The sequence below is a fragment of the Capricornis sumatraensis genome, chromosome 3 (genome assembly GCF_032405125.1).
Source record: "Capricornis sumatraensis isolate serow.1 chromosome 3, serow.2, whole genome shotgun sequence".
NCBI lineage: Eukaryota > Metazoa > Chordata > Mammalia > Artiodactyla > Bovidae > Capricornis > Capricornis sumatraensis.
The window spans coordinates 16,041,147-16,065,543 of NC_091071.1; the positions used below are offsets into that span (position 1 = coordinate 16,041,147).

General features: G+C 52.6%; 3 protein-coding genes across 5 annotated transcripts; 2 read left to right on the forward strand and 1 right to left on the reverse strand.

Annotated features, from left to right (window-relative positions):
• Nucleotides 1-506: 506 nt before the first annotated feature.
• Nucleotides 507-5,635, forward strand: IL27 (interleukin 27). Its single transcript, XM_068968383.1, has 5 exons — nucleotides 507-583; nucleotides 2,917-3,089; nucleotides 3,174-3,272; nucleotides 4,295-4,453; nucleotides 5,369-5,635. Exons 1-5 carry the CDS (start codon nucleotides 553-555, stop codon nucleotides 5,633-5,635), a joined length of 729 nt encoding a protein of 242 aa, XP_068824484.1. The 5' UTR covers nucleotides 507-552.
• Nucleotides 5,636-5,870: 235 nt separating this feature from the next.
• APOBR (apolipoprotein B receptor) lies at nucleotides 5,871-10,180 on the reverse strand. Its single transcript, XM_068968193.1, has 4 exons — nucleotides 10,124-10,180; nucleotides 7,105-9,783; nucleotides 6,751-7,013; nucleotides 5,871-6,659 (listed from the first exon to the last, which is right to left on the reverse strand). The coding sequence occupies exons 1-4, from the start codon at nucleotides 10,178-10,180 to the stop codon at nucleotides 6,590-6,592; spliced, it is 3,069 nt and encodes a 1,022-aa protein (XP_068824294.1). The 3' UTR covers nucleotides 5,871-6,589.
• Nucleotides 10,181-11,780: 1,600 nt separating this feature from the next.
• Nucleotides 11,781-23,948, forward strand: CLN3 (CLN3 lysosomal/endosomal transmembrane protein, battenin). Of its 3 annotated transcripts, XM_068967937.1 has the most exons (16): nucleotides 11,781-11,908; nucleotides 12,094-12,185; nucleotides 12,344-12,422; nucleotides 13,998-14,094; nucleotides 15,272-15,343; nucleotides 15,736-15,815; nucleotides 15,917-16,002; nucleotides 16,872-16,944; nucleotides 17,030-17,173; nucleotides 18,109-18,221; nucleotides 19,503-19,549; nucleotides 19,629-19,697; nucleotides 19,792-19,847; nucleotides 19,982-20,075; nucleotides 23,377-23,517; nucleotides 23,625-23,948. In XM_068967937.1, exons 2-16 carry the CDS (start codon nucleotides 12,140-12,142, stop codon nucleotides 23,742-23,744), a joined length of 1,317 nt encoding a protein of 438 aa, XP_068824038.1. In that variant the 5' UTR covers nucleotides 11,781-11,908; nucleotides 12,094-12,139; the 3' UTR covers nucleotides 23,745-23,948. The 3 variants fall into 3 exon arrangements, with proteins under 3 accessions (XP_068824038.1, XP_068824036.1, XP_068824037.1); XM_068967935.1 differs by lacking the exon at nucleotides 11,781-11,908 and having other exon boundaries at nucleotides 11,936-12,185; XM_068967936.1 differs by lacking the exons at nucleotides 11,781-11,908; nucleotides 15,272-15,343 and having other exon boundaries at nucleotides 11,936-12,185.
• The last annotated feature ends 449 nt before the right edge of the window (nucleotides 23,949-24,397 follow it).

Sequence of the window (24,397 nt, forward strand, 5' to 3'; positions counted from 1 at the left end):
TACCGCCTCCCACAAAGCCCCATCCCGGCCACCCACTGAACCCTGACCTCCCTGGCACTCCCTCCCTCAGCCATCTGGTAAACCAACAGAGCATAAGGATGACTCAAAACCCCAAGTCCCCTCTAATGGGCAATCCCCTTACCTGGCCATCCATCTTTGGAAGGACAATGGACTGTGATGGCACTGGGATGATGGTGACAAAGAAGAGAAACAGGAGAGGGGCTGGAGTCTCTGGGACCTACTAGCAAGCAGAATGGGGCGGCTCACTCAAGAGTGGGGAAGTAAGGGGATGGCTGGACTGTAGAGTGCAGCAGGGAGTCAGGAGCTGAGATTGACCGAAACCCCAGCTTCCCGCCACCCTCACTGCACCTCCCACCCTCTCTGGGAAGGGAAATTACATTTCCTCATTTTAGCAAGGGGTGGTGATGAGGGAAGACTCGGTGAACACAAAGCCGAAAGTAGAAGCAGGACGGAAAGTGAAACTGGGCGCAGCCCCCAGTATAAGACTCCCCCTGCCTGGGAGATGGCTGTCCAAGGAGGCTGGGCCCCGCCATGGGCCAGACGGCAGGCGACCTTGGCTGGCGTGAGTTTGAGGCCAGGGTTGGGGGCGGAGGGGTGGGGGTTTGGCTGAGACTGGGCAGAGGAGGGGTGAACTTGACCACTGTGGATGGGGGCCAAAGGCTGAGGGGCTACAATGTGGCCAAGACTAAGGAAAGAGGCTGAGCAAGTAACACACACAGACACACACACACACAGACACACACACACGGATATAGGACACAGCTGGCTGTAGGATGGGAATGAGATAGGAATAACTCGGGGAGAAGGGCTGAGGCAGAGGCTGGGGCTGGGCAGAGGGTGGGGCAGGTTGGCTAGCATGAATGAGGGGACAGGAGTAGAAGGGAGGATATTTGGTGAGAGCTGGGCTGAGGATGGGAAGACCTGACTGGCATGAATGGGGAAAACTGGGCAGGCAGTTTGACCAGGATCAGGGCCAGGCAGATAAACTAAGCATTTATTTGGGATGAATGAGCCCCTGCTCAGTCAGCTTGGCTGAGAACTGGGGCTGGCTAGAGGAAGGACAGAAGGAGCAGGGGACTGGGGCCAAGGAGTCAGCAGCCTTACTGGGTCAAGGGTGTGGAGTTTGAAGCTTGGAAGGTGGCTTAAGCTCCAGTGGGTGACTGAAGGACTCAGAGGTGGAACCAGAGATACAGGCAGAGGAGCCAATGGCAGGGTCAGAGTAGAGACCAAGGGCTGCAAGATGGGGACAGAACCCTCAAAGACCAGGTCCAGACCCCCAGGACTGGCTGCAGAGGGGAAGGAGAAGCCAAGGGAAGGGTCTGGGGGCTCCAGAGTCCAAGCAGAAAACAGGGGGTCAGCAGGAAATGGCACAGCTCAGTTCTGGGTGGGCAATATATGGAACTAGAAAGGACCTCACTCTGTCTTAAGTCTCCAGGGTGTCAGAGTGGCCCCCAAGCCACGGAGCCTGAATGCTGGAGATTAGAGACAAGACCCCCCATCTCTGGAAGTCCATGGGGATAGCGGAAGCACCCAGAAGTTCCCCTTAGTCTTTATTGAGAGGACATTTCAAGGAGCAGAGCTCAGGGTTTGGAGATAGAGAACAGATAGGAAAGAGGCAGGGAGAGAAGAGGGAGTCAAGAATAGACTTCGACTTAGTAAGCAGTTTTGCTTTGGGTTTCGAGTAGAGTTGTGCAACTGCCTAGGGATTGCTAGATTTCCTCTCCCTGAAGAAGAAACTGCCCTCTTCCCAGAGCTCCAGCCCCACTGCCCCTCTTCCTTCTTTCCAGGAAATGCAGGGCGGGAGGCACTTGCAGAGATCCGCCCATCTGATCCTCCATTTTACAGATGGGAGCCCAAGCCGTAGAGATCAGAGGTGGCTTGCCCAAGGGAAGAACCCAATTGGGAAACGGGGCTGCTGCCTCCCATTCCAGGCCCTCCTCCCTCTCCTGTACCCCTGATTCTCCCACACTGCAGAGTGATCTACCTGCCTTGGGGGAGGCTGGACCCATCTGTCCTTCTGACTCCCTGGGATAGAGCCTTCAGCATCACCAGCCCTCCCCTGGGGTTCTGGTTCAAGCCATCCAAGCCACCTGGCTAAGCCTGGGGAATCGTTGGCAGAATAGACTGTGCCCACTGTGGTGGAGGTGGTGGCCTTCCTCTGAGGTCCCTGGAGGGAGCACTCAGGCTCTGCATTTGGGCCAATCTGGATGCCAGTCCTGGTCCACTCACCCTGTGGCAGGTCACCCTCCCTGAGCCTCACTTTCCCCATCCACAAAATAGGGAGAATAATAGCACCCAGCCTGCCTCACACCCTTGTGCCGTTTGTGCACTGAGGAGGACACTTGGCCAAGGGAGTTAGTGGCGATCCAGATGCAGCCCGAGATTTGCTTCAAAAGTGGGCACTCTGCGCCAGGCTGTGTGATCCTGGGGAAGGGGCATTTTCCTTTCATTGTACAGAGAGGTATGCGTGCGTGCATGCGTGCCAAGTCACTTCAGTTGTGTCCGACTCTGTGCGACTCTTTGGGCTGCGGCCCATCAGGCTCCTCTGTCCGTGGGATTCTGCAGGCAGAAATACTGGAGTGGGTTGCCATGCCCTCCTCCAGGGGATCTTCCCAACCCAGGGAATGAATGCGAGTCTCTCATGTCTCCTGCATTGGCAGGCGGTTCTTACCACTTGCGCCACATGGGAAGCCCACAAGAGATGCCATATGGTGTCTCAATAGCTCATTAGTGGTTTTGAGGGGTCAGTGGGATGACACATAGTGCGTGCCTGTAGCACAGGCTCAGAAAAGGCATGGTCCCTTCCTTCCTTCGCCCAAGTTCTCCCCCAGCTTGCCCCAAGTTCTCCCCCAGCTTGCCCCTCATCTTGTCCACTCCCCTCCCCCTTCTCTCCAGGGCTCAGCCTTTTGCTGCTCTTCTTGCTTCTGGCTCGTGCTGGTGTCTGGGGATTCCCGAGGCCCCCAGGGAGGCCCCCCCTGAGCCTGCAAGAGTTGCAGAGGGAGTTCAAGGTCAGCCTGCATCTCGCTAAGAAGTTGCTCTCTGCGGTTCGGGTCCAGGCTCATCACTTTGTGAGTTTCCCTAATGCAGCTGGCTCTGGGGATGGGAAGATCCCTAACCCCCTTGGGCCCCCACTTAGAGATCTTGTCCCATAGGCTGAATCTCACCTGCCAGGAGTGAACCTCGACCTCTTGCCCCTGGGAGAGCAGCTCCCCAACGTTTCCACGACCTTCCAGGCCTGGCGTGGCCTCTCTGTGAGTGGGGGACTGGCGGGGTGGGGCAGGCAAACTGGCAGTAAGGCTGGTCTGGGTCCATGGAGATAAAGCCCACTGAATTGAAGATGGGTTTGGGGATAAATTGAAGCAGAGCGTCTGGATGAGGCTGGATAAGTCATTGAGTATAAAGATGACGCTGGAATAAAGAAATGGCATTAGGAAGAAGGTAAGAATGAAGCTGAGCAAGGACAGAGGCCGGGACGGGAATAGAATGGGATTGGAGATAGAGATTAGTAGGGAGGAGGCATGCAGTTATGAGGAGTGAGAATGATGAGAGGTTAGGAAAGGGAAGAGGTCGGAGATGAGTGAAAATGAAGTGGGGGACAGAGAAGGAGTGAGGATTGCTGGTGATGCTGGGACTGGAATGGGGGTGGGTAGAGCTGGAGATGGGATGGAGACATGGTGACAGTGAGGCTGGACACATGGAATAAGATAAGAATGGGATGAGATGGGATAAGAATGGGAATAAGGATGGGAAAGAAGATGGAGACAGAATAAAAACAATGAGGAGATGGAGCTGGGATGGGATGGTAGAGAGGGAACGGAATGGGGCTGCGGGTAGAGACTGACAGGAGGATGGAGATGCGGTTACGGGTTAGAGATGAGTCTGGGCATAAGACTGAAAATGAGGTTGGCAAAGGAGATAGGATAGAGATCAGAGACTGTGGGGATAGGAATGGTGATGAGTACAAGAAAGAAGTACGGATGGAGTTGGGGTTAAGGATGAGAATAGACATGGAGGGAGTTCCCTGGTGGTCCAGTGGTTATGACTCCATGCTTGCCCTGCAGGGGGTGTAGGTTCACTCCCTGATTGGGGAACTAAGATCCCGCATGCATGGTGTGGCCAAAAAAAAAGGCTCTACCAAGAATAGATTTGGTGATGGAATGGATGGAGACTGGAGTTGTGTTGGGGATGGGACCCAGAGAGAGATCAGATGGGTTGCAAGTGATGGATCCTTGGCCTACAGGCCTTTCCTGATGCCTTCCCTCCCCTGCCACAGGACCCAGAACGACTCTGCTTCCTCTCCCTGACACTTCGTCCCTTCCATACCCTGTTGGGAGGGCTGGGGAGACAGGAATTCTGGACCAGTTCGGAGAGGATGCAACTGCAGGCCACGAGGTTGGATCTCCGAGATTTGCAGCAGCATCTCCACTTCCAGGTAGAGTGTCCATCCACCCTCCTCCACCCCCAGAGACCAACACACACAACTAAGGCTCACTGGCTCCTTTTTTTTTTTTTTGGTACTTTTTTCTTTTATTTTTCATTGGCTCCTTTTTAAAACACTCCCCCTGCCCAGACATAGGGTGTCTGGAAGGAGATGCTGTGTGTGTGTGGGAGTGTGTATGTGTAGGTAAACGAGGCCCTGGCCCTGCTCCCTGAATCTTTGCCTTCTGTTGGGGTCTTGGTCTTAAATGAGAGAAGCCAGGACAGCACCTAGCATCAGCAGGTCCTGCAGCCAATTAGGTTCCCTTCTCTCTCTTCCTCTGACATCACCAGATTTTCTTGAACATTTCAAAGGGAAATAGGAATTTTATCCTTAATAAAATAATAGAAAAGGAAGACAGCATAAAAACTAACCAGATCGCCTTTATGCCCATTTCTGAGCCTAAGATGACTCTTGAGAGAGGAGCTTCCAGTTCCCTGGTGGCCTAATGAGACTCATACTAAGCCTCTCAGGACTCCAGACTTTCATTCCTGGGGACCAAGTTCAATCCCTGGTCGGGGAACATCCTTAAACCCTGAACCACAACCAAAAGAAAAAAGAGAGAGAGAGAAAGAGAGGAACTTCCAGAACCCCCAATCCCCAGGGTAATCCTGGGTGAGTGACAGCCTGCTCTGTGAGCACCATCTTGCCTTGTGACTTCCAATTTTCTTTTTTTTTGGACCAAAAAAAGAATCAGGCAGTTCACATGAAACCATGACATCATGGAAGATGTGAAGTAGGGGTTGTCCAGGGAAATCTTAACCTTGTGGTCTCTGATGTCACTCTATACCATGGGGCACAGAAAGAGATAAGGTTTCACTTGGGGTCCCAGGCTGGCCATTCTCTCACCCCCTGGGCCTCTCCTTGCAGGTGCTGGCTGCAGGATTCGACCTTCCTGAAGAGCATGAGAATGAGGAGGAAAAAGGACTGCTCCCAGGGGCTCTGGGCACCCCCTTGCAGATATCTGCCCAGGTATCCTGGTCCCGGTTTCTCTACACTTACCGGTTGCTACACTCCTTGGAACTTGTCTTGTCTCGGACCGTGCGGGACTTGCTGCTGCTCTCCCGGGCCGGGAACTCAGTCCAGGCCTTGGGGTTCCCCACGCCCAGCTCCAGCCCTGATGGAGTGACCTCTTAGCTGAACCCATTAGGACTTGAGGACTGGAGTCTGGGCCATCAGACAGCCTCCAGCTCATTTGCCTTAGACAAGGCACGAACGACCCCATCCCAAACCCTACCCAATAACTTAAGGCCCCTCCAGTCCTTGTCAGATATTTATTTCTTAGATATTTATTTATTGTTTAGAAAAATGAAGGTTTATTTATTGTTTGGGGGGCCTGCTAGTCATCCTCAGACTAGGCCACCATGCTGTCTAATAAAGCACTCCCACCCTCTCTCTGCCTTGGTTTCTTTCCAGAGAAGGGGTGCCTGACACCGAGGGGCCCTGGCGCAGAGGCTGCAGCTTTTGGCCACCCTGGACTCCTCTCTGCTCCTCTATTTTGAGGGTTTCTGGCCCACCTTCTCCCACTCTGGTTTGTTCAGCTGGTGGTTGTCATAGTAACCAGCAGAGTTCCTGGACTCAGCTTCCATTCTGGAAGTTCCAGGCAACGGGCATGCTTTCCTTTGATTGCAAATGGAGCTCCACAGTCCCTCCTGACCCTTTCCTCCAAGCTGGCTTCAACCTCAGAGGTTTGCGTTCCTCTCCCACAGCACCAAGGGCCTGGTCAGGGACAGGGTTGGGGAGCAAAGAGTGGGTGCTGTCCAAGAAGGAAGGCTGTGGGGAGAACTGTCTCTGTCTTCACTCGGGCATCCGAGCAGCTGAGATAGATTTAGGAGGCAGGCAAGGCAGGCCCTCAGAGACAGGCAACCCCAGCAGGGCAGGGGTCCATCAGCCACACTGGAGAGGCAGACTCCTTAAGTTCACAGTTCTCACTGGCAACCGGTTCTGTCTGCTCCACGGTGACACACGCAGGCCCGGGGGTTTGAAAAGGACGTGCCCAATGCGACAGGGGGAGTCAGGCTGAGCAGGGTTCAACCCAGCCATCCCAGCAAGCCTTGCTTGGCGCCTGGCTCCTGGGGCCTTAAATCCCAGTCACTGGGGCTTTGGCTGGCCCAGCCGGGCTCGCAGTTCCTGCATCATGCCTGGGTGTGCCAGGCCAAACCTGCAGATGGAAGACAGGCCATGGGGAGCTGGCCTTCAGATGCTGTCAGCCTCTTCCCCAGGCCGGCCGGGTCACCCCACCCTGTGCTCACCCCTGTCCCAAGGGACTTCTCCTGGCCGGCAGTGGAGTCCCTTCAGGCCTGGGGGGCGTTGGCTCCGGTGGCTGCTCTGGCTGGATTCTCTGCTCTGGGGCTGATGGCTCCTCCTCAGGTGGAGGGCTGGGAGACCCCTCGGGTGGCTCAGGGACCGGGGTCCGTCGGAAGGAGGGCCGGGAGCGGCGCTGCGAGGAGCTGCGGGACAGGAATACTCGGCTCCTCGAGACAGAGACATCCAGGCGGGACCCAGGGAGCAGGGCCTATACGGAAGAGGGGACAGGGTACCACGGGGCCGGCTACAGCTTTGGGATTTTGCTCTGTCCCACCCTGGACCCTACCCGGAGCGCTCACCTCACCCCACTTGCTGTGAGCATCCTGTCCAGTGCTCCCGTCAGCCTCCCCTTGTAGTCCAGGCCCAGCCTCCGCAGAGTCCTCATTGGTCGACTGGTCCTCCTGGCCTTGGACACCCTCCAGGCCTTGGACACCCTCCAGGCCTTCTGGATCAGTCTCCACAGCCTCTGCTTTTTGGCCTCCAGTCACCCCAGCATCCTCCACGTCAAGGGGCCTTTGTGTTTTTCCCTCCTCAGGGTGCTGGTTCCCACACTGTGCCTCACCTCTCTGCCCCTGCTCCCTCGCTCGCCATGCCCCAGCCTCTCCTTCCCACAGTGCCTGCCCTCCCAGGAGGTCCTCTGCCCTCAGCGCCTGCGAGCCCGAGGGAAAGTCATCCACCCCACAGATTCCTTCTGCCCCTGCTGATTCCCCTAGTCCCACCGGCTCTCCCTCTGGCTCACTCTCCAGGGCAGCCTCAGGAGCCTCTGCTTGGCTACTTCGGCCAGGCACCTCCTCCTCGGCTGAGCCCTCCAGGCCAAACTCCTGCCCCCTTCTCTTCTCTCCCTCTGCAGCCTCCACCAGCTCCTCACCTCTGTGAGCTTCCGCTCTCCCTTCCAAATCCCAGCCTCTCCGAAAGGCATCCCCAGCCTCTCTTTCGGGCCCTTCCCCAGGCCCGAGGGCCCCTCCTTCCAAAGCTGCCTTATCCTCCGCCATCTGGACAGCCAAAGAATCTGCCTCCGGGCCCTCGCTGCTCTGGGGGCTCATAGCCTCTGCCTCCAGCCTCCAGCCTCTCCTGGAGGCTCTGTCCTCCCCGCAGGGCCCAGCGGCCTCTACCTCCTCCTCCTGGGTTTCTCTGGTGTCCAACTCTCCCAGGAACTGGCTGGTCCCTGCTTCTGCCCCAAGCCTTCTGCCCTGCTCCTGGTTCTCTGCTCCCGGGGCCTCCCCCTCCTCTGCTCCATGCCAGGCTTCCTTTGCTTTCATCCACTCCCCACCTGCCTCTGGGATCGCTGGCCGTGCCAACTCTCGGCCTCCTGCAGCCCCCACCACCGATGCCTGGCCTCTTGTAGCCTCCTCCTTCCCCTCTTCAGCATCTCCTTTTCCCTCCTGGGCATCATCTCTCTCCACATCCTTTCTTCTGTTTTCCCAGGCTTCGGCCACAGAGCTGTCAGGCTTCACATGCCCCACGTGCCTGGGACATTCCTGCTGGCTCCTCCTTGTCTCCTCTCTGCCTGGGGCTAGAATGCTCTGGAGCTCTTCTTTACCCACTGGCCCTTCCTCGAGTTGCTCTGTTGTGGTCTGGGGGCCTCCCATCAGCTCAGGTTCTTGGCCTTCAGTGACCTTGTGCTCAAGGCCACCCCACTCCCCCTCCAATGCTTCATCCCGGGTCTGAGTCTCTTCCTCCCCGCTCCCCCGATTGAACTGCTGCGGCCTGGCCTCTGGGGTTGCCTCCAAGTCAACATCCCCTTTAGCCTCATTGGCTACTTTGTTCTGGGGCAGCTCAGCCTCTGCGGCCGAGCAACTCTCCTTCCTCTGCTCCTCAGCCTCATCTGTTTGTACTACCTCCTTGAGACTGGCTTGGCCAGCCTTGACCTCTGAGTCTTGCCTCCCCACGGCCTCTTCCTCAGCCTGATCTGCTTGGCCCTCAAAGCCCTCCCTTACCTCCCCCACTGACCTCAGACCTTCCTCAGCCTCCCTCCCTGCTGCCTGGCCTTTGGCTTCTTCTTCCACTCTCCCGGTTCCTAGGACCTGGGTCTGTTCAGGGAACAGGCTTGCTTCGGTCTCTCTATTCTCATCCACCTCCTCCTCCTGGTCTCTCTTAGAGGTCTCCTCTAGGGCCCAGACTCTCCCGGTACCCTCTGGGATCCTTTCTCCTGGAACTGCCCCATATTCTGTCTCCTCGACTCCTGGGAGGTCAGCCTCCTCCTTGCCCAAGGCTTCCCCATCCTCAGATTCTGCCCCTGGCTCCTGGGTCCCCTGTGCCCTTGTGCTTCGGCCACACCTGACCACTGCCACCCCTTCTTCCCTCCCAGCTCCTTTGGCCCCAGGGCCCTGGATCTCCGCTGCGGCTGCCTCACTTACGACCTGCTCTGACTCCTTGCCATCCCCTGCCACCTTGTGCCCATCAGCACCGGCCTTCCCCTCAGGCTCCTTGTGCCAGGCCCACTCTGACAGCACCCCTCCCGCCACCACTGGCTCTGTGGCCCTGACCTCTTCCTCCTCCCATTCCCGTGTTCTCAGTGTCTCCTCTCTCTTCACTTCCTGCTCATCATGCTCCTGGCTCTCCAGAGCTTGGCTCCTCCTATCTTGACCAGCCTCAGACCCTGCCTCAGACTTCTTTCTGGCCTCCAAGGGGATACCTGAATCCTGGCATCTGATGGCTTTGGCTGCCTCCCAGTCCTCAGTGTCCTGCCTCTCAGCTTGAGACCCACGGGAGCTGCCTTCTCCCCCACCCCAGGTCTGTTCTGTAGCTGAGCTTTCCTCCCAGCATCTTCCAGTCTCTCCATGTTGTCTCAGCCCTCCATTCTCCTTGCTTTGACTGCCTCCAAGACCCTCCAGGGCCTCCTGGGCTTCCTCTTCCACCTTCCCCAGGGGCCTTCCTGCAGCCACCTCCCTCGGTTCCTCAGCTGCACATGCCTCCTTCCTCTCTACAGTGGGGACTTCATCTCCTATAAGGTAGGAAACAAAGGTGCTGAGAGACTCCTAGGAAAAAAGAGGGAGGGAGACAAAAGGCATTAAGGGGAGGCCCAGCCCTTTCCCTGGGGGCCCTGGACCAGAGGAACTCAGGATAAGAAAGAGGGGTTCTAGGATCTGGGGGAAGGAGGAGGACAGGACCTGCAGAAGGAGTAGGAAAAGGCCTAGATGAGAGGCCTGTGGATGTGTTTGTGGGGGTTGGGGGATTGAAATCCAGAGAAGATTGGGCTAACAGGCTGTGTGATCCTGGGGAAGGAATCTGGGTTTGAGGAGAGACTCAGAGGGAGAAAGGAAGGTGAGGCCCTAGAGAGCAGGGTGAAAGTCTCCAGCATCTCTATGCCCCTCTCACCAGTGCCCCCCTCAAGGCCTGATGCAGCCCAGGGAGATGTAGCCGGAGGAAATCCATCCTGTCTGTCTCTGTGTGTCCAGAAAACTGATAATGACTGTCCCCACCCACTGAACCAGTCTTCCCCACTACCCAAGACACTTCCTCTTCCCCTGTCTCTTCCTGACGTATCCTCACCCCAAGCCCTGCCCACAGCTGCTTCCAGCGCAGGTTGGGAAATAGGTATCTATCACATAAGGGACTTGGATGTGCATTTGGAACTAGAGGGTAAGGGAGGAAGACCAAAAGGGAAAAGTGGGAGCCGGAGATCTCAGAATTGGGGTCTGCTGAGGCACTATGGGGCAACTGCAGCTCAAGTGACTCAGGTCTTGTATTTACACCTCGGCCATTTCCGTCTCCCCTCAAAGCCACAGCCTCTCTGTGAGAGGAAGCTGGGGTTTGTGGTTCCTGTTTTGCCTGGGGACAAAGAGTAGGAGTGAGCAGGGGGCTGGTAAGAGCTCTGGTTTCTCATTTCAGGGTCATTAATGCTTCCCCAAGAAGAAGAAAGAGCTGGATTGGTGGCTACAATGCCCATTTGCTCATCTGTAGTCATTCTTGCAAAACGAAACTTGGCTACACTTTGTATTGTGGTTATTCACGTCTACCTCCCACCTTCCTTTGAGTTCCTTGAAGGAGGAGGCCATGTATGACATGTTGCTGAATTTCTAGAGCCCAGTATGGGTAGTAGGATCCTGTTTTTCATTGGTTGAGTGATCTGGGAAGCATACCATAGGGGGTACCTTTCAAACAGCAAGTCTGAAGGCCTGGTGGGGAGGAAGAGCTGGGAGAGGTGGGCACTGACTGTTGGAAGCCCACAAGAGAGATTAGCAGGGGAAGGATGTGATGAAGAAAACACAGGATGCTGCTTTACCACCTAGAGGAAGGTAAGAGAATAATTGCTCCTTATTTGGGACTACATGAAATGACTTTAATCTACACCTCTTCCTCTATTCCCTCCCGGAGCCTCACTTTCCAAATTTTCAATGAGAGGAACTAGATGAGATCGCAGACTCAGAATCTCCAGCCTTAGAATCATTTGGTCTAATCACCCTTAATGCAGGCAGGAATCTGCAGCCAGCTGAGCCAGCAACCCTGTCCCTGGTGCTCTATTTCTTAATGCCGAGTTTCTAAAGTCACCCTTAGGTCTGATGTTGTACAATCATCAGTAACTTTCCTTTTTTGTTTTCTCATCTGCAAAACTAGGGTTGAACTACCTTGGTTCTAACATAAATTAAGAAAAGAGTTCTCTTAACTCTTGGATACTGCCAAGAGATAATTCATGACATCTTATTAGGTGGGTGCTATCTTTACTTACAGTTTCTAAAGCAATCTAAAGGCAACAGATAGGAATAAGAATGATGTGATGCGGCTGCCTTTGTTGTCAGCCAGAAACAGTCTTGGGTAGCTGTGTGGCCATATTTGTTTCTGGCAGTTGCAGGCCGTGAGAGAAGCTGAAGCCGTTGGTAGCCATGACTAGTGCTGGCACGACGTTCAAGGCCTTGGGCGCTGCTACCTAACATCATGGCTCTTGTTGCTTATCCTATCCACACCAGTTTTAAACCGGTGGTTCCCGGGTTCTCCCAGCCTCTATCTCTCCTACGCCCCGGAGTTGGGAAGGTCTAAAACGAAGGCAGAGAGAAGATCCGGAAGTGGTGAGGACCTTGAAGCACGTGATGAGGGAACCACCGGTGCGGTCACGTGACTGCCTGTTTAAGGGTGCGGGTGCGAAATGTTCAGCTGCTCTTAAAGGTACAGGCTGCAGGGCCCCCTGCTTTAGAGAGGACGGGGGCAGAGTCCGACAACCGGGGGTGGTAGGGCGTGCGAGGGCGGGAGATGGAGCCTCGGGTTAGGGTCGTGGCTCGCCGGGCGTGAATGCAGCGGAGGACTCGGAGCTGGGACGGCAATGGGGCGTTGATCCCTCTTACCTGTCTCAGACCCTCATCCGTCCCATTGGAGCCAACTTTACCAGAACTTGATGCCATGGGAGGCTGTGCGGGCTCGCCGCGGCGCCTTTCGGATTCCGAGGGTGAGTATAGCCGCCGACCCTCACGGGATTGACTTCCTCTGTCCTCGCGACGTACCTGACAGGCTCGGGCGCTGGTCGGCCCCGGGAGAATATCCGTGGGACCATCGTGCACCTGAGACTGGGGTGGGGGTCATGCCCTTTTTTTCTCCCCCTTTCAGGGGAGGAGACAGACCCGGCACCTCGGCCTCCGCTGCAAGACAGTCAGGGCGCCCATTGGAAGAACGCGGTGGGCTTCTGGTGAGTGGCCTGAATAAGTAAAAAGCGGGTGGGAAGAGTTGAGTTTCAGAAAAGGAGCTGAATTCACAAAATATTTTTATTGTTTGTTGTTTTGGTCGCTAAGTCGAGATTCTTTTGCAACCCAGTGAATTGTAACCTGCCAGGCAGGCAGGCTCCTTTGCCAGCAGGATTTTCCAGCAAGAATGCTGGAGTGATTTGCCATTTGCTTTTCCAGGGGATCTTTCCCACCGAGGGATGGAAGCGACATTTCCTGCCTTGGCAGGCAGATTTTTTACCACTGAGCCACCAGGGAAGTTTTTTTTTTTTTTTTTTTTTGCCCTGAGGTCCACTGTAAATTTTCCACATTTCACTCATTCACTTTCACCTTTTGGTCAGTTCTGCATATCACCTGGAGGGTTATTTTTTTCTTGTTTTTACTGCAATGAACTCAGCCTTTAAATTTGTAAATACTTGTATTTTTAAAAAGAAAACTGTAAGTCACTATTCTGAATGGAAAGCCAGTATTTTCTTAATGCATTTTTGAATAAATGCATCACTAACTTTAAAAAGTCATCTGTCTACCTCCTGAAATCATTCAAACACTGAGGCTTGGGAAAGAATTTTAGCACTAATTTAAACATCAAGGGAGCTTCCCTGGTGGCTCAGCAGTACAGAATCCACCTGGCAAGCAGGAGAACCAGGTTCAATCCCTGGGTTGGGAAGATCCCCTGGAGAAGGAAATGGCAACCCACCCCAGTATCCTTACCTGGAAAATCCCATGGACAGAGAAGCCAAGCGGGCTATAGTCCATGGTGTCGCAAAGAGTCGGACATGACTTGGTGATGTTTACAACAACAGCAACAAGCATCAAGGACTTGGGTAGCAGATTGGGTTGAAAGCGAGGCTTCTCTCTCTGAGCCTCAGTTTCTCAGCAGTAAAATGGGAGGAGCAGCAGTACCACTTCGTAGGCTTGTGAAAAGGACACATGAAATTCTATTGCTGTGCCCTATTCCCTACCCATCACTGACAGCAGCTGTGGGAGATGAGAGTAAGTGAACAAGATCCTTCATAGATCATAAAGGGTATTATCTTGTTTTGATCTCTACATCGCTCTGTGAGATAGTTAGCAGGGAAATTTGTATCCCCATTTTACACATGACTCAGGCCGCTCAAGTGGAAGTGGCAGACTTGGGACCTGAACATAGTCCTTTGGGTTTCAAGCCCCCAGGATCTTTCTACTGTACCACAGTTGGAGACAGTGGATTTCCCGTGGATGAGAAATGCCCCAGGGACTGAGTCATGGTGGGAGCTTGGAGGAGAGAATCATCAGGGATGACTTCCTTCTCTTCCTGGGAGAGGTCTCGGAGATTAGATGTGAACCTAAATTTGTCATCTCAAGGCCTGTATTTTGAACCCTCCCAGTCCATGGGGATGTGGTCTGAAGACAGAGGAAAAAGAAGGCATGGGAAAGTGGGAGGTGTGGTGCTGGGACGGTGGATAGATTGTAGTCCTAAATAGAAGTTATGATCTATTCTCTTTTGTCACTTGTATCTCAATAAAACTGGGGGTGGGGGGAATCTGTCCTGCTCACTCCAGGCTCTTGGGCCTCTGCAACAACTTCTCTTACGTGGTGATGCTCAGCGCTGCCCATGACATCCTTAGTCACCAGAGAACAGCTGGGAATCAGAGCCATGTAAGTGACCCTCTCTACCACCACCTCCAGTCACTGTGGGAAGAGGAGGGACTCACCTTGGGCAGAGACCCACTTGAAACACTCATGGAATGGGGTGACTAAGGGGTGGGGCAAGATGGCTAAAGTTTCCAGACCTCAGAGCAGTAAGGGCCTTTAAGAATCAATTGGTATGGGCTTCCCTGGTGGCTCTGTGGTAAAGAATCTGCCTGTCAGTGCAGGAGACTAGGGTTCAATCCCTGATCTGAGAAGATCCCACATGCCGCAGAGCAAATAAGCCCATGAGCCACAGCTATTGAGCCTGTGCTCTGGAGCCTAGGAGCCGCAACTATGGAGCCTGTGGGCTTCCACTCCTGAATCCTGAGTGCCCTAGAGCCCCTGCTCTGCAACAGAGGGGCTACCACAGTGAGAAGCCTGCCCACGGCAACTAGAGAGTAGCCCCCACGTGCCACAACTAGAGAAAAGACTGCAACAATGAAGACCCAGCACAGCCAAAAATGGATAAAATTTAAAGCTTTTTTTAGAAAAGAATCAGTTGGTTCTTGCAAACCAATTGCAAACTCAAATGTTGGCTGGATGGAACTATGGTCTAAAGCATGGTTTTTTAACCCCAGCATTATTGTTGACATTTGGGGCTGGATAATTCTTTGTTGGGTGATTTTCCTATGCATCATACAATGTTTAACAGCATCTCCGGCCTCTACCCACTGGACACTAATAGAATGTCCCTCACCCTCCAGTTGGTGACAACCAAGAATGTCTCCAGACATGGCCAAATGTTCCCTGGAGGGTATAATCACCTTTGGTTGAGAACTTCTTGTCTATCATGAGCTGGAGGAGGCAGGCCTAGGAGGAGCAGCTACCACCTTGCAGGTCCAACAGGGAATTTGGTCCGAGAGCAAATTTTTCTGGAAACCTCTAGGTTTTTAAAATGAAAGTTCCCAAGTGTGTTACCCAAATAAAGTCTGTTTACAGGGCCCTCTTTGGCATGTCGACTGTTAATTTGAGACTCCCGTGGAAACCCCCTCCCCATTGTGCCCATAGAGAAAGTGAGGTCTCAAGAGGCCAGGGCTGACCCAAGGACATCCTTCCAAGTCAGAGCAGAGCTGGGAATGGAGCCAGGTCTTGTTTGTCTGCCCTCCTCCCTCCCTGGGTGAAAAACTTTCTTCTCTCTCATCAGGTGGACCCAGACCCAACGCCCACCTCCCACAATAGCTCATCTCGATTTGACTGCAACCCTGTCTCCACAGCAGTGAGTACCCATCTGCTCCTTCCCTTCCCCTTCTTCTGGGTCCATAGATCCCACCCACTTAGAACCCAGCACCCATGATTCTAATCATTAATGCTGTCATCTACTGAGCACTTCCTGTGTGCAGCAGGAGTTAGCTTATTGAATCCATATAACAGTCCTGTGAATTAGGCTCTATAATTATCTCCATTTTCTAAATAAACTGAAACTCAGAGAATGTGAATACTGAACACATAGCTCAGGAGCGGCAGAGCTGGGACTGGGATCCAGACCTGTGTGATATCAGAACCTGTGTTTGTAGCCCATCTAATCGGGTTTCTGTCTTTTCCTGGCCACTGGGTTGGGAGGCTTGTCCCTGGGAAGGTCTGGGGTCTCATTTGATTCTCTGATCCCAGGCGGTGCTTCTGGCTGACATCCTTCCCACCCTCATCATCAAATTGCTGGCTCCTCTTGGCCTTCATCTGCTGCCCTACAGGTCTGGGTGTGGGTGGTGGGAGGAAAGGCAGGTGGGGTCTGTGAGTGGGGAGGCGGGGAGGGCTGGGGAGCTGACCATCCCCATCTCCCACCTCCCTTCAGCCCCCGGGTGCTCACCAGTGGGATCTGTGCTGCAGGAAGCTTCCTCCTAGTTGCCTTTTCTCATTCGGTGACGATCAGCCTGTGTGGTGAGTGGGAGGTTTTATGTCAAGTGGGGGGTTCAAAGGATCCACAACAGACAGGGTAGTCTCCCCAACTTCCCAGAGGAGAGAAATCATTTTTTGTAACCCTCAGACACCTGCTAAGACTGTCATGGTAGGAGATGGGAGATGAGGTCAATCTGGAGGGATAGGTAGGGGAGATGGGAGAAAATGGACTGAATAGATGGAGATCAAGATGAGCAGTCACCAAGAGTGTGTGATGGAGGTGGAGGAGGCATCAAGGACAGGGAATTCTTGGGAATTCCCTGGTGGTCCAGTGGTTAGGACTCAGCGCTTTCATTGCTGTGGCCCAGGTTGGAAAACTGATTGGGGAACTAAGATCCTGCAAGCTGCGCGCCCAGCCAAAACAAACAAAAAGAATGAGTTCTTGCTCTTGGTTTGATAGCTGGGTGGGTGGAGGGTGCCATTCCCTATGAGGGGACGTACAAGCAAGGGGCTTGGTTCCACTTCACATCTGGAGCCCAGCCTATCCAAGGGAGCTGTTTTTATATATTTGATTGTTGGCTGCGTTGGGTCTTCCTTGCAGCAAGAGGGCTTTCTCTAGTTTGCGGCATGTGAGGTCTTCTCTAGCTGTGGCTCAATGTTCTCTTGTTGCGGAGCATGAAGTTAGTTGCCCGGCATCATGTGGGATGTTAGGTCCCCGACCAGGGATTGAACTCACATCCCCTACACTGGAAGGCAGATTCTTAACCACTGGATCACCAGGGAAGTCCCAGGAGATGTCTTTTCAGCCCCTCCGTGTGGATGCAGAGGAGGCTGCGGCCACACCTGCTTAGGGGATCGGGGCTGTCGGGGAAAGGCTGGCTGTAGCCACTGCCATGCTTGCTCCCCCCCAGGTGTGGTCTTGGCTAGCATCTCTTCAGGTCTGGGGGAAATCACCTTCCTCTCGCTCACTGCCTTCTACCCCAGGTAAGCAGGCAGAGCGGGGAGTGGGGGGCGGGGGTCCCGCTGCTGGCTTTGGTCCTGCCTAGTGCTACTGTGTTCTCCTTCTCAGGGCCGTGATCTCCTGCTGGTCCTCAGGTACTGGGGGAGCAGGGCTGCTAGGGGCGCTGTCTTACCTGGGCCTCACCCAGGCTGGCCTCTCTCCCCAGCACACCCTGCTGTCCATGCTGGGCATCCCCACCCTGCTGCTGGCCAGGTAAGCAGCCGGGATTCAAGGAGCGAGAACTTGACTGTGATCCTGATCTTCAGATCCCTACAGCCAAGTGGGAGGATGTGGCATCTCTGACAGGCCTGGGTTTGGATTCTGGAGCCTGCTCCTTGTTAGCTGTGTTACATGGGACAAGTTGCTTTACGTCTCTGACCCTCAGTTTTCCCATAGGTGGACTCTGTTCATTTTGTGTGTGTTTCCATGTGTGTTAGGAAAACATTTTCATTGGTCAATCAAACCTGTGATTTCGCAGAAGATTGCTTAGGACCAGGCCATGTAGAAAAAGGGAATCAATTGAAAGGGAAATAGTAAAAAATACTATATACAGGAGGGATATGGACATGGCGAATATCATGAAGGCAAAACATAAGTGACCGAACTTTGGGAAGTTCTGAAGTGCTCATCCAGAGTACAGGATGAGCACATCATAAATGGAAGCTGGAGCGATTATTGGGACTTCCCTGGTCGCTCAGTGCTAAAGAATCCACCTGCCAATGCAGGAAACTCGGGTTCGATCCCTGGGTGGGAAAGATCCCCTGGAGAAGGAAATGGCAACCCACTCCAGTATCCTTGCCTGAGAAATCCCATGGACAGAGGAGCCTGGCGGGCTGCAGTCCATGGTGTCACAGAGTCTGAGACGACTTAGTGACTAAACAAGAGTGATTATTAGGAAAATAACAAGAAGGCAGAACTGACAGGCTTGTTGTGAGCAGAGAGTCAAAACGAGGGCCTGTGGATTAGAAACAACAAGGATATACATTTCAGCTCCAGAGGAAGAAGCATTTTTGCACAGTTGGAGGCTCTCTGGCCGGGTTTGAGGTGTCTTGGAGGAGAGGAGGAATGATGGGGGCTATCCTGGGAGGGGGCAGCCTTTACAGCCCAACAGAGGCTCTTCAATCTTCCTTCATTCTGTCCATTTCTAGCTATTTCTTGTTGCTCACATCTCCTGGGCCGCAGGATCCCAGAGGGGAAGAGGATTCAGACACAGCAGCTCGGCAGCCCCTGATCAACAATGAGGCCTCAGAGTCGAAGCCAGGTAGGAGACTCAGGAGCTCCTCAGAGCGGTGGTCACTTTCTCTCTCTGGGTTTCAGTCTTTCTGTGGGGAATTTGGAGGGGACGTGGATGGGCATGTCAGTTATGGTGAGAGCCAATCACATTCATCAGAGAAGGAAATGGCAGCCCACTCCAGTACTCTTGCCTAGAAACTCCCGTGGATGGAGGAGCCTGGTAGGCTGCAGTCCATGGGGTCGAGAAGAGTGGGACATGACCGAGCGACTTCACTTTCACTTTTCACTTTCATGCATTGGAGAAGGAAATGGCAACCCACTCCAGTGTTCTTGCCTGGAGAATCCCAGGGACGGGGGAGCCTGGTGGACTGCCATCTATGGGGTCGCACAGAGTTGGACACGACTGAAGCGACTTAGCAGCAGCAGCAATCGCATTCATCTCTTCAAGAAACACTCATCTTTGGGACTTCCTTGGCAGTCCAGTGGTTCAGACTCTGCACTTCCAATGCAAGGGGCATGGATTCAGTCCCTAGTCAGGGAACTAAGTTTCCATATGCCGTGCAGTATGGCAAAAAAAAAAAAAAATTATCAAATACTACGTATTGTATCATTTGTAAACAAATAACCAGGTCAGAAACTCATTTTCACATGTTGTTGATAAGTATTAGAAGAGCATGACAGAGTGATGTGCTTGGAAATGACATGGTGGAAAGGAGAGGGGTTCTACTTAGAGAAGGTGCTCATCGAAGGCTTTTTGAGGACATCTCATTGGGCTGAAATATGAAAGACAAGGAGTCAGTTCTGTGTACATTGGGGTGAATAGGTTCCAGGCAGAGGGACCAGCAAGTGTTAAGGCCCTGTGGTGGGAATGAGCTTGGATGTTCAAAGAAACAGAAAGAGGGGCCCAGTGTGGCTGGGGGCAGGGCCCTGTATACCACCATCAAGCTGTAAGCTATACAGGGACCTCCCTGATGGTCCAGTGGTTAAGACTCTGCTTTCCAGTGCAAGGGGCACAGGTTCAATCCCTGGTCAGGGAATTAAGATCCCACATGCTGAATCATGTGGCAAAAAAAAAAAAAAAGGCTATACAGGAGTCATGAAAAAGTCTTTTATCTGGTTACTTTTTTTTTTAATCATGGTAATATCCATACCATGAAGTTTGCCCATTTAACCATATTGAATTGTACAGTCCAGTGGCCTGTGTGCATTCACATTGTAGTATCGGCTGGTTGATTCCTGCACACCAGCACCCCTTTTTCTGAGTCAAGGTGCTGACCTCACCTGCCCTTCTCTCCCGGCTGCCCTGCAGGCTCTGGCTCACCCCTCTCCCTTCAGGAAAGGTGGACCGTGTTTAAGGTACAGACGATAGCTGTGGCGTGTCCCCCGCGGCCAGCGTTCATCACCCGCCTCCCGCTCATGTCTCCTGATTTTCCAGGGCCTGTTGCACTACATCGTCCCCTTGGTGCTGGTTTACTTTGCTGAGTATTTCATCAACCAGGGACTTGTGAGTGAGGGCTGCCAGGAGGGGTGTGGGAACGATGATGGAGGTGGGGACCCACATGGCCTTGTCCATCTCCTCTGTCTGCTCTTTGCTGCAGTTTGAACTCCTCTTCTTCCGGAACACGTTCCTGACTCATGCTGAGCAGTACCGCTGGTGAGAAGAGTCGGGGTGTGTGGCAGGACCGGCAGGGGGCTGGGGGTGCCCCTTGATAATGACTGGGGTTGGGAGGGGCTGCCCTGCCGAGGAGGCACCAGAGGGGCTTCCTCCTTCTCTGTGCCTCATCGAAGGTACCAGATGCTGTACCAGGCCGGCGTCTTTGCCTCCCGCTCCTCCCTCCGCTGCTGTCCCATCCGCCACACATGGGTCCTGGCCTTGCTGCAGGTACTGAGCCCCTGGCCCTCACTTTCCTCCTCCCTTGGCTCCCAGCTTCCCCAGGGTCCATCATTTCCTTCCCTCAGCAGGGGTTATTGATCACATCCCACCATGTTTTAATCATGGGGAATGGAAGCCAGCAGGGGTCTGTGTAAGATGCATGGCCTCAGGTGCTCAGCAAGCCCCGGTGCAGATACCAGCTTCTATACTCAGTAGCTGTGTGATTTAGGGCAGGTCTCTGAACTAATCTTGAACCTCAGTTTCCTCATCTGTAAACTGGGCATGGTTGTAAGAAATGGAAATGTGAAGCATGAAAGAATGAGAGTGTGTATCATGTCTTAATCAGTTAGGTGACTATTTACCCAAGCCTCATGCAAAGAGAAAGACTTTCAAAGAATGTTTCTAACAATCAGAAAACATCCTGTTCTTTTATCCTGGGTGGTTAACTACATAGAACCAGTGACTTTGTGAGTAAAGCAGGTTATTTATCTCAAGACTGGTGAGCAAATTCATGGCAAAGGTCATGTAAGTGATTAAGCTTTAAATGAACAAAAACACCTTTCCGTACAACAGTTTTAACGAAAGGAGTTCTACGTAACCAGCAATCATGTTTCGTTGTCATGCAGTTAAAGCCACTGAAGGTAACTAATAAAGCTTCAACTTTTTTTTATAGAAGAAAACATGATTTTAACCATTCATATCTTTTTATTTGTTTGTAAATGTCAGAGTTCTTGGTCAAACAAAAATAAGTCCTTATTGTGTGCTCAGCCACTCAGTCATGTCCAACTGTTTGCAATCCCATGGTCTGTAGCCTGCCAGTTTGCTCTGTCCAGGGGATTTTTTTTCCAGGCAAGAGTACTGGAGCAAGTTGCCATTTCCTTCTCCAGGGGATCTTCCAAAACCCAGTGATTAAATCCACATCTCCTGCTTGGCAGACGGATTCTTTACCACTGAGCCATCAGGGAAGCCCAAAACAAGTGGTTGGCAACCTCCAAATTATTTTAATATCCCTCTGGATCATGCTCTTGGGAACAGAAAGAAAGAAAGAAAGAAAGTGAAGTTGCTCAGTCGTGTCTGACTCTTCGAGACCCCACGGATTGTAGCCTGCCAGACTCTTCCATCCATGGAATTTTCCAGGCAAGGATACTGGAGTGGGTTGCCATTTCCTTCTCCAGGAGATCTTCCCTACCTAGGGATTGAACCTGGGTCTCCACAGGCAGACTCTTTACTGTCTGAGCCACCAGGGAAGTCCAGAAGGGCATATAAAAAGGTGACCTTTAAAATAAATCTCACAAAGGTCCATCTAGTCAAAGTTATGGTTTTTCCAGTAGTCATTTATGGATGTGAGAGTTGGACTATAAAGAAAAGTGAAAGTGAAAGTGAAGTCGCTCAGTCGTGTCCGACTCTTCGCGACCCCATGGACTGTAGCCTATCAGGCTCCTCCGTCCATGGGATTTTCCAGGCAAGAGTGCTGGAGTGGATTGCCATTTCCTTCCCCAGGGGATCTTCCCAACTCAGGAATCGAACCCAGGTCTCCCGCATTGCAGGCAGATGCTTTACCATCTGAGCTACCAGGGAAGCCCACTATAAAGAAAGCTGAGCACTAAAGAATTGATGCTTTTGAACTGTGGTGTTGGAGAAGACTCTTGAGAGTCCCTTGAACTGCAAGGAGATCCAATGAGTCCATCCTAGAGGAAATCAGTCCTGAATATTCGTTGGAAGGACTGATGCTGAAGCTGAAACTCCAAAGCTTTGGTCACCTGATGCGAATAACTGATTCACTGGAAAAGACCCTGATGCTGGGAAAGATTGAAGGCTGGAGGAGAAGAAGAAGACAGAGGATGAGATGGTTGGATGGCATCACTGATGCAATGGACATGAGATCAAGTAGGCTCTGGGAGTTGGTGATGGACACGGAAGCCTAGTGTGCTGCAGTCCATGGGGTTTCAAAGAGTTGGACACGACTGAGCTGCTGAACTTAGAGGAAAGTCCTTTGCCCTTTTTAATAATTTTGACTCACTTCTATGATAACAAGGTACAGCATTAGAATAGATTATACTTTAATGTTAAGTCAACTGCATGCAAATATCCTCTCAGTTTCTTCCTTATTTATTTAAACTACTGCCAGCCCAGGGCTTTGTACTTGCCAAGTTCCAAATTGTATCAGTTCTTAACTCAGGAATCTTCATTAGATGCCACTGAAATGGGTCACTTATGATTTTCGCTATAATTTAAGCAAGGCCACTTCATAGAATTAGCGGCGTATAATTGTTTGATTCCATTACAGAAAGCATCTGGCCCTAATGAGCCAGGTGAATGTGTCTATAGTATTTCTGGGATGACCTTGGTATTACTAGGGTATGCTCTTTTAGATGCAGATCCCTGAGCCCACCTCTGGCTTCCTGAATTAGAACCTCTGAGGGCAAGGCCTGTGTAGGTAACAAGACCCACAGGTGATCTGTATGTATTGGCTTGGCCAAAAAGTTCATTCGGGTTTTCCCATGCCATCATGGGGAAAACCTCGAATGAACTTTTTGGCCAACCCAGTACATTAAGCATGTGAACCACTGGGGTGGCCTACAGACTGGGGAGGCAAACTTATGTCCCACTGGGTCAGTAGGATGCCTTGAAGGACTAGGACACGGAGGAAGGGACCTATACCCGTGAGTGGGGTCAGCAAGCCGAACATCCAAGCCCCGGTTTCTCAATCTCAGCTTTATTGGCATTTTGAGCCTGGATGGTTCTTTGTTGTTAGGCTGCTCTGGGAGCCATAGGATGTTGAGCAGCCTCCCTGGCCTCTGCCTACTCCATGCCTGTAGCACCCTTCCTCCCCAGGTGTAACAACCAGGAACATCTCGATGTTGCCGCATGTCCCATAGGCAGCAGAGTCATGCCTAGTTGAGAGCCTCTGGTCTCACTTAGCTTCTGGTTGGTAAAATCAAGGGGAGGGGAGACCTCTCCACTCAGGGAGCCTTTGGGAGGAGGAATGAAATCATGGGAGTGAGAGTGGCCTTGATCCAAGCTGAGCCGTGAACAGTGGTGACTAGGAGAGTCCAAGTAGGGGACCGCAGGCTAGCATCCCAGATGGTGGGAGAGACACGGGCACGGGGAGGAGGGGAGGAGACCCCCAGGGTCCAGGCTGCTGGGAAGCGGTAGGGAGGCCTCCCCCAGATCCCAGGGTCCGGTAGGCCAGCTGGGTGTTGGAATTTGGTCCCCGCCTGTCAGCCCTCACTTTCATCACAGGACGGCACCTCCCTTCTTGCCCTCCTCTGGTCCTCGGTTCACCCCTCCCCTCTCCCTGCACCCACAGTGCCTCAACCTGGCGTTCCTGCTGGTGGACGTGTGGCTGAGCTTCCTGCCGAGCATCTACCTCATCTTCCTGATCATTGTGTTTGAGGGGCTCCTAGGGGGTGCAGCCTACGTGAACACCTTTCACAACATTGCCCTAGAGGTCAGCACCAGCTGGGCGAGGGCTGTGGGTGGGTGGCCTCTCTGGGAAAAGTCCCAAGCAGGGGTGTTGAGGACTGAAGCCTCACCTTTGCTCCCCACCCTCCCCAGACCAGCGATGAGCACCGGGAATTTGCCATGGCAACTGCCTGTATCTCCGACACCTTGGGGATCTCACTTTCAGGGCTCCTGGCCCTGCCTCTGCATGATTTCCTCTGCCAACTCACCTGACATTCTGACTCCTCGGGACATAGGACACGCTGACCTGGGACTCTACTGATAGGTGGGCAGGTTGGACTGACCCCATGCCTACCCAGATCCCATCTATGAGATCTATCCCCAGCCTTCCCTACATGGCTGGAGTGTAGAAAAGTGCTGAGGCCCCATTCCCCTTGGATGGAGGGGCAGCAACTTTTCTACCACTGTCAAGCTGGTTTTGGGAAATTTCTTGCCATTAGGCCGTCAGAATAAATGCCTATTTTATCAATTGACTCTTGTGCCATTTTTCTCTCTGAACACATGTCCTGGGACTTCCCTGGTAGTCCAGTGGTTAAGACTTCACCTTCCAATGCAAGGGTTAGGGGTTTGATCCCTGGTCAGGGAGGTAAGATCCCACAAGCCTCTTGGGCAAAAAACTAAAACATAAAACAGAAGCAATATTGTAACAAATTCAATAAAGGCTTTAAAAAACAAAAACATTTTCTTCTGTTTATAAAAATAGTAAGTTCACTATGGAATATATAAGGAGAGTGTAAAGGAAGTACTTCAGCAAATTGTCTAGTCTTTGAGGCTTTGTTTGTTAATTCCTTTATTCATTTACTCATTCATTCACTGTGTGGGACAATCTATATACCTTTTTTTTCTGCCAACATGTAAGTTTCCAA

Bases quoted from the DNA above. Each gene is read 5' to 3' on its own strand.
- APOBR (XM_068968193.1), bottom strand. From the start codon at position 10,180: ATGGATTTCCTCCGGCTACATCTCCCTGGGCTGCATCAGGCCTTGAGG. The intron at 7,014-7,104 runs GTGAGCGCTCCG...TCTTCCGTATAG, and splicing joins CTCACAGCAAGTGGGGTGAG to GCCCTGCTCCCTGGGTCCCG. The intron at 6,660-6,750 runs GTGAGCACAGGG...TTCCATCTGCAG, and splicing joins AGAAGTCCCTTGGGACAGGG to GTTTGGCCTGGCACACCCAG.
- CLN3 (XM_068967935.1), top strand. From the start codon at position 12,032: ATGCAGCGGAGGACTCGGAGCTGGGACGGCAATGGGGCGTTGATCCCT. The intron at 15,344-15,735 runs GTGAGTACCCAT...CTCTGATCCCAG, and splicing joins GCAACCCTGTCTCCACAGCA to GCGGTGCTTCTGGCTGACAT. The intron at 20,076-23,376 runs GTACTGAGCCCC...CTGCACCCACAG, and splicing joins GGGTCCTGGCCTTGCTGCAG to TGCCTCAACCTGGCGTTCCT.
- IL27 (XM_068968383.1), top strand. From the start codon at position 553: ATGGGCCAGACGGCAGGCGACCTTGGCTGGC. The intron at 584-2,916 runs GTGAGTTTGAGG...CCTTCTCTCCAG, and splicing joins GGCAGGCGACCTTGGCTGGC to GGCTCAGCCTTTTGCTGCTC. The intron at 4,454-5,368 runs GTAGAGTGTCCA...CTCTCCTTGCAG, and splicing joins AGCAGCATCTCCACTTCCAG to GTGCTGGCTGCAGGATTCGA.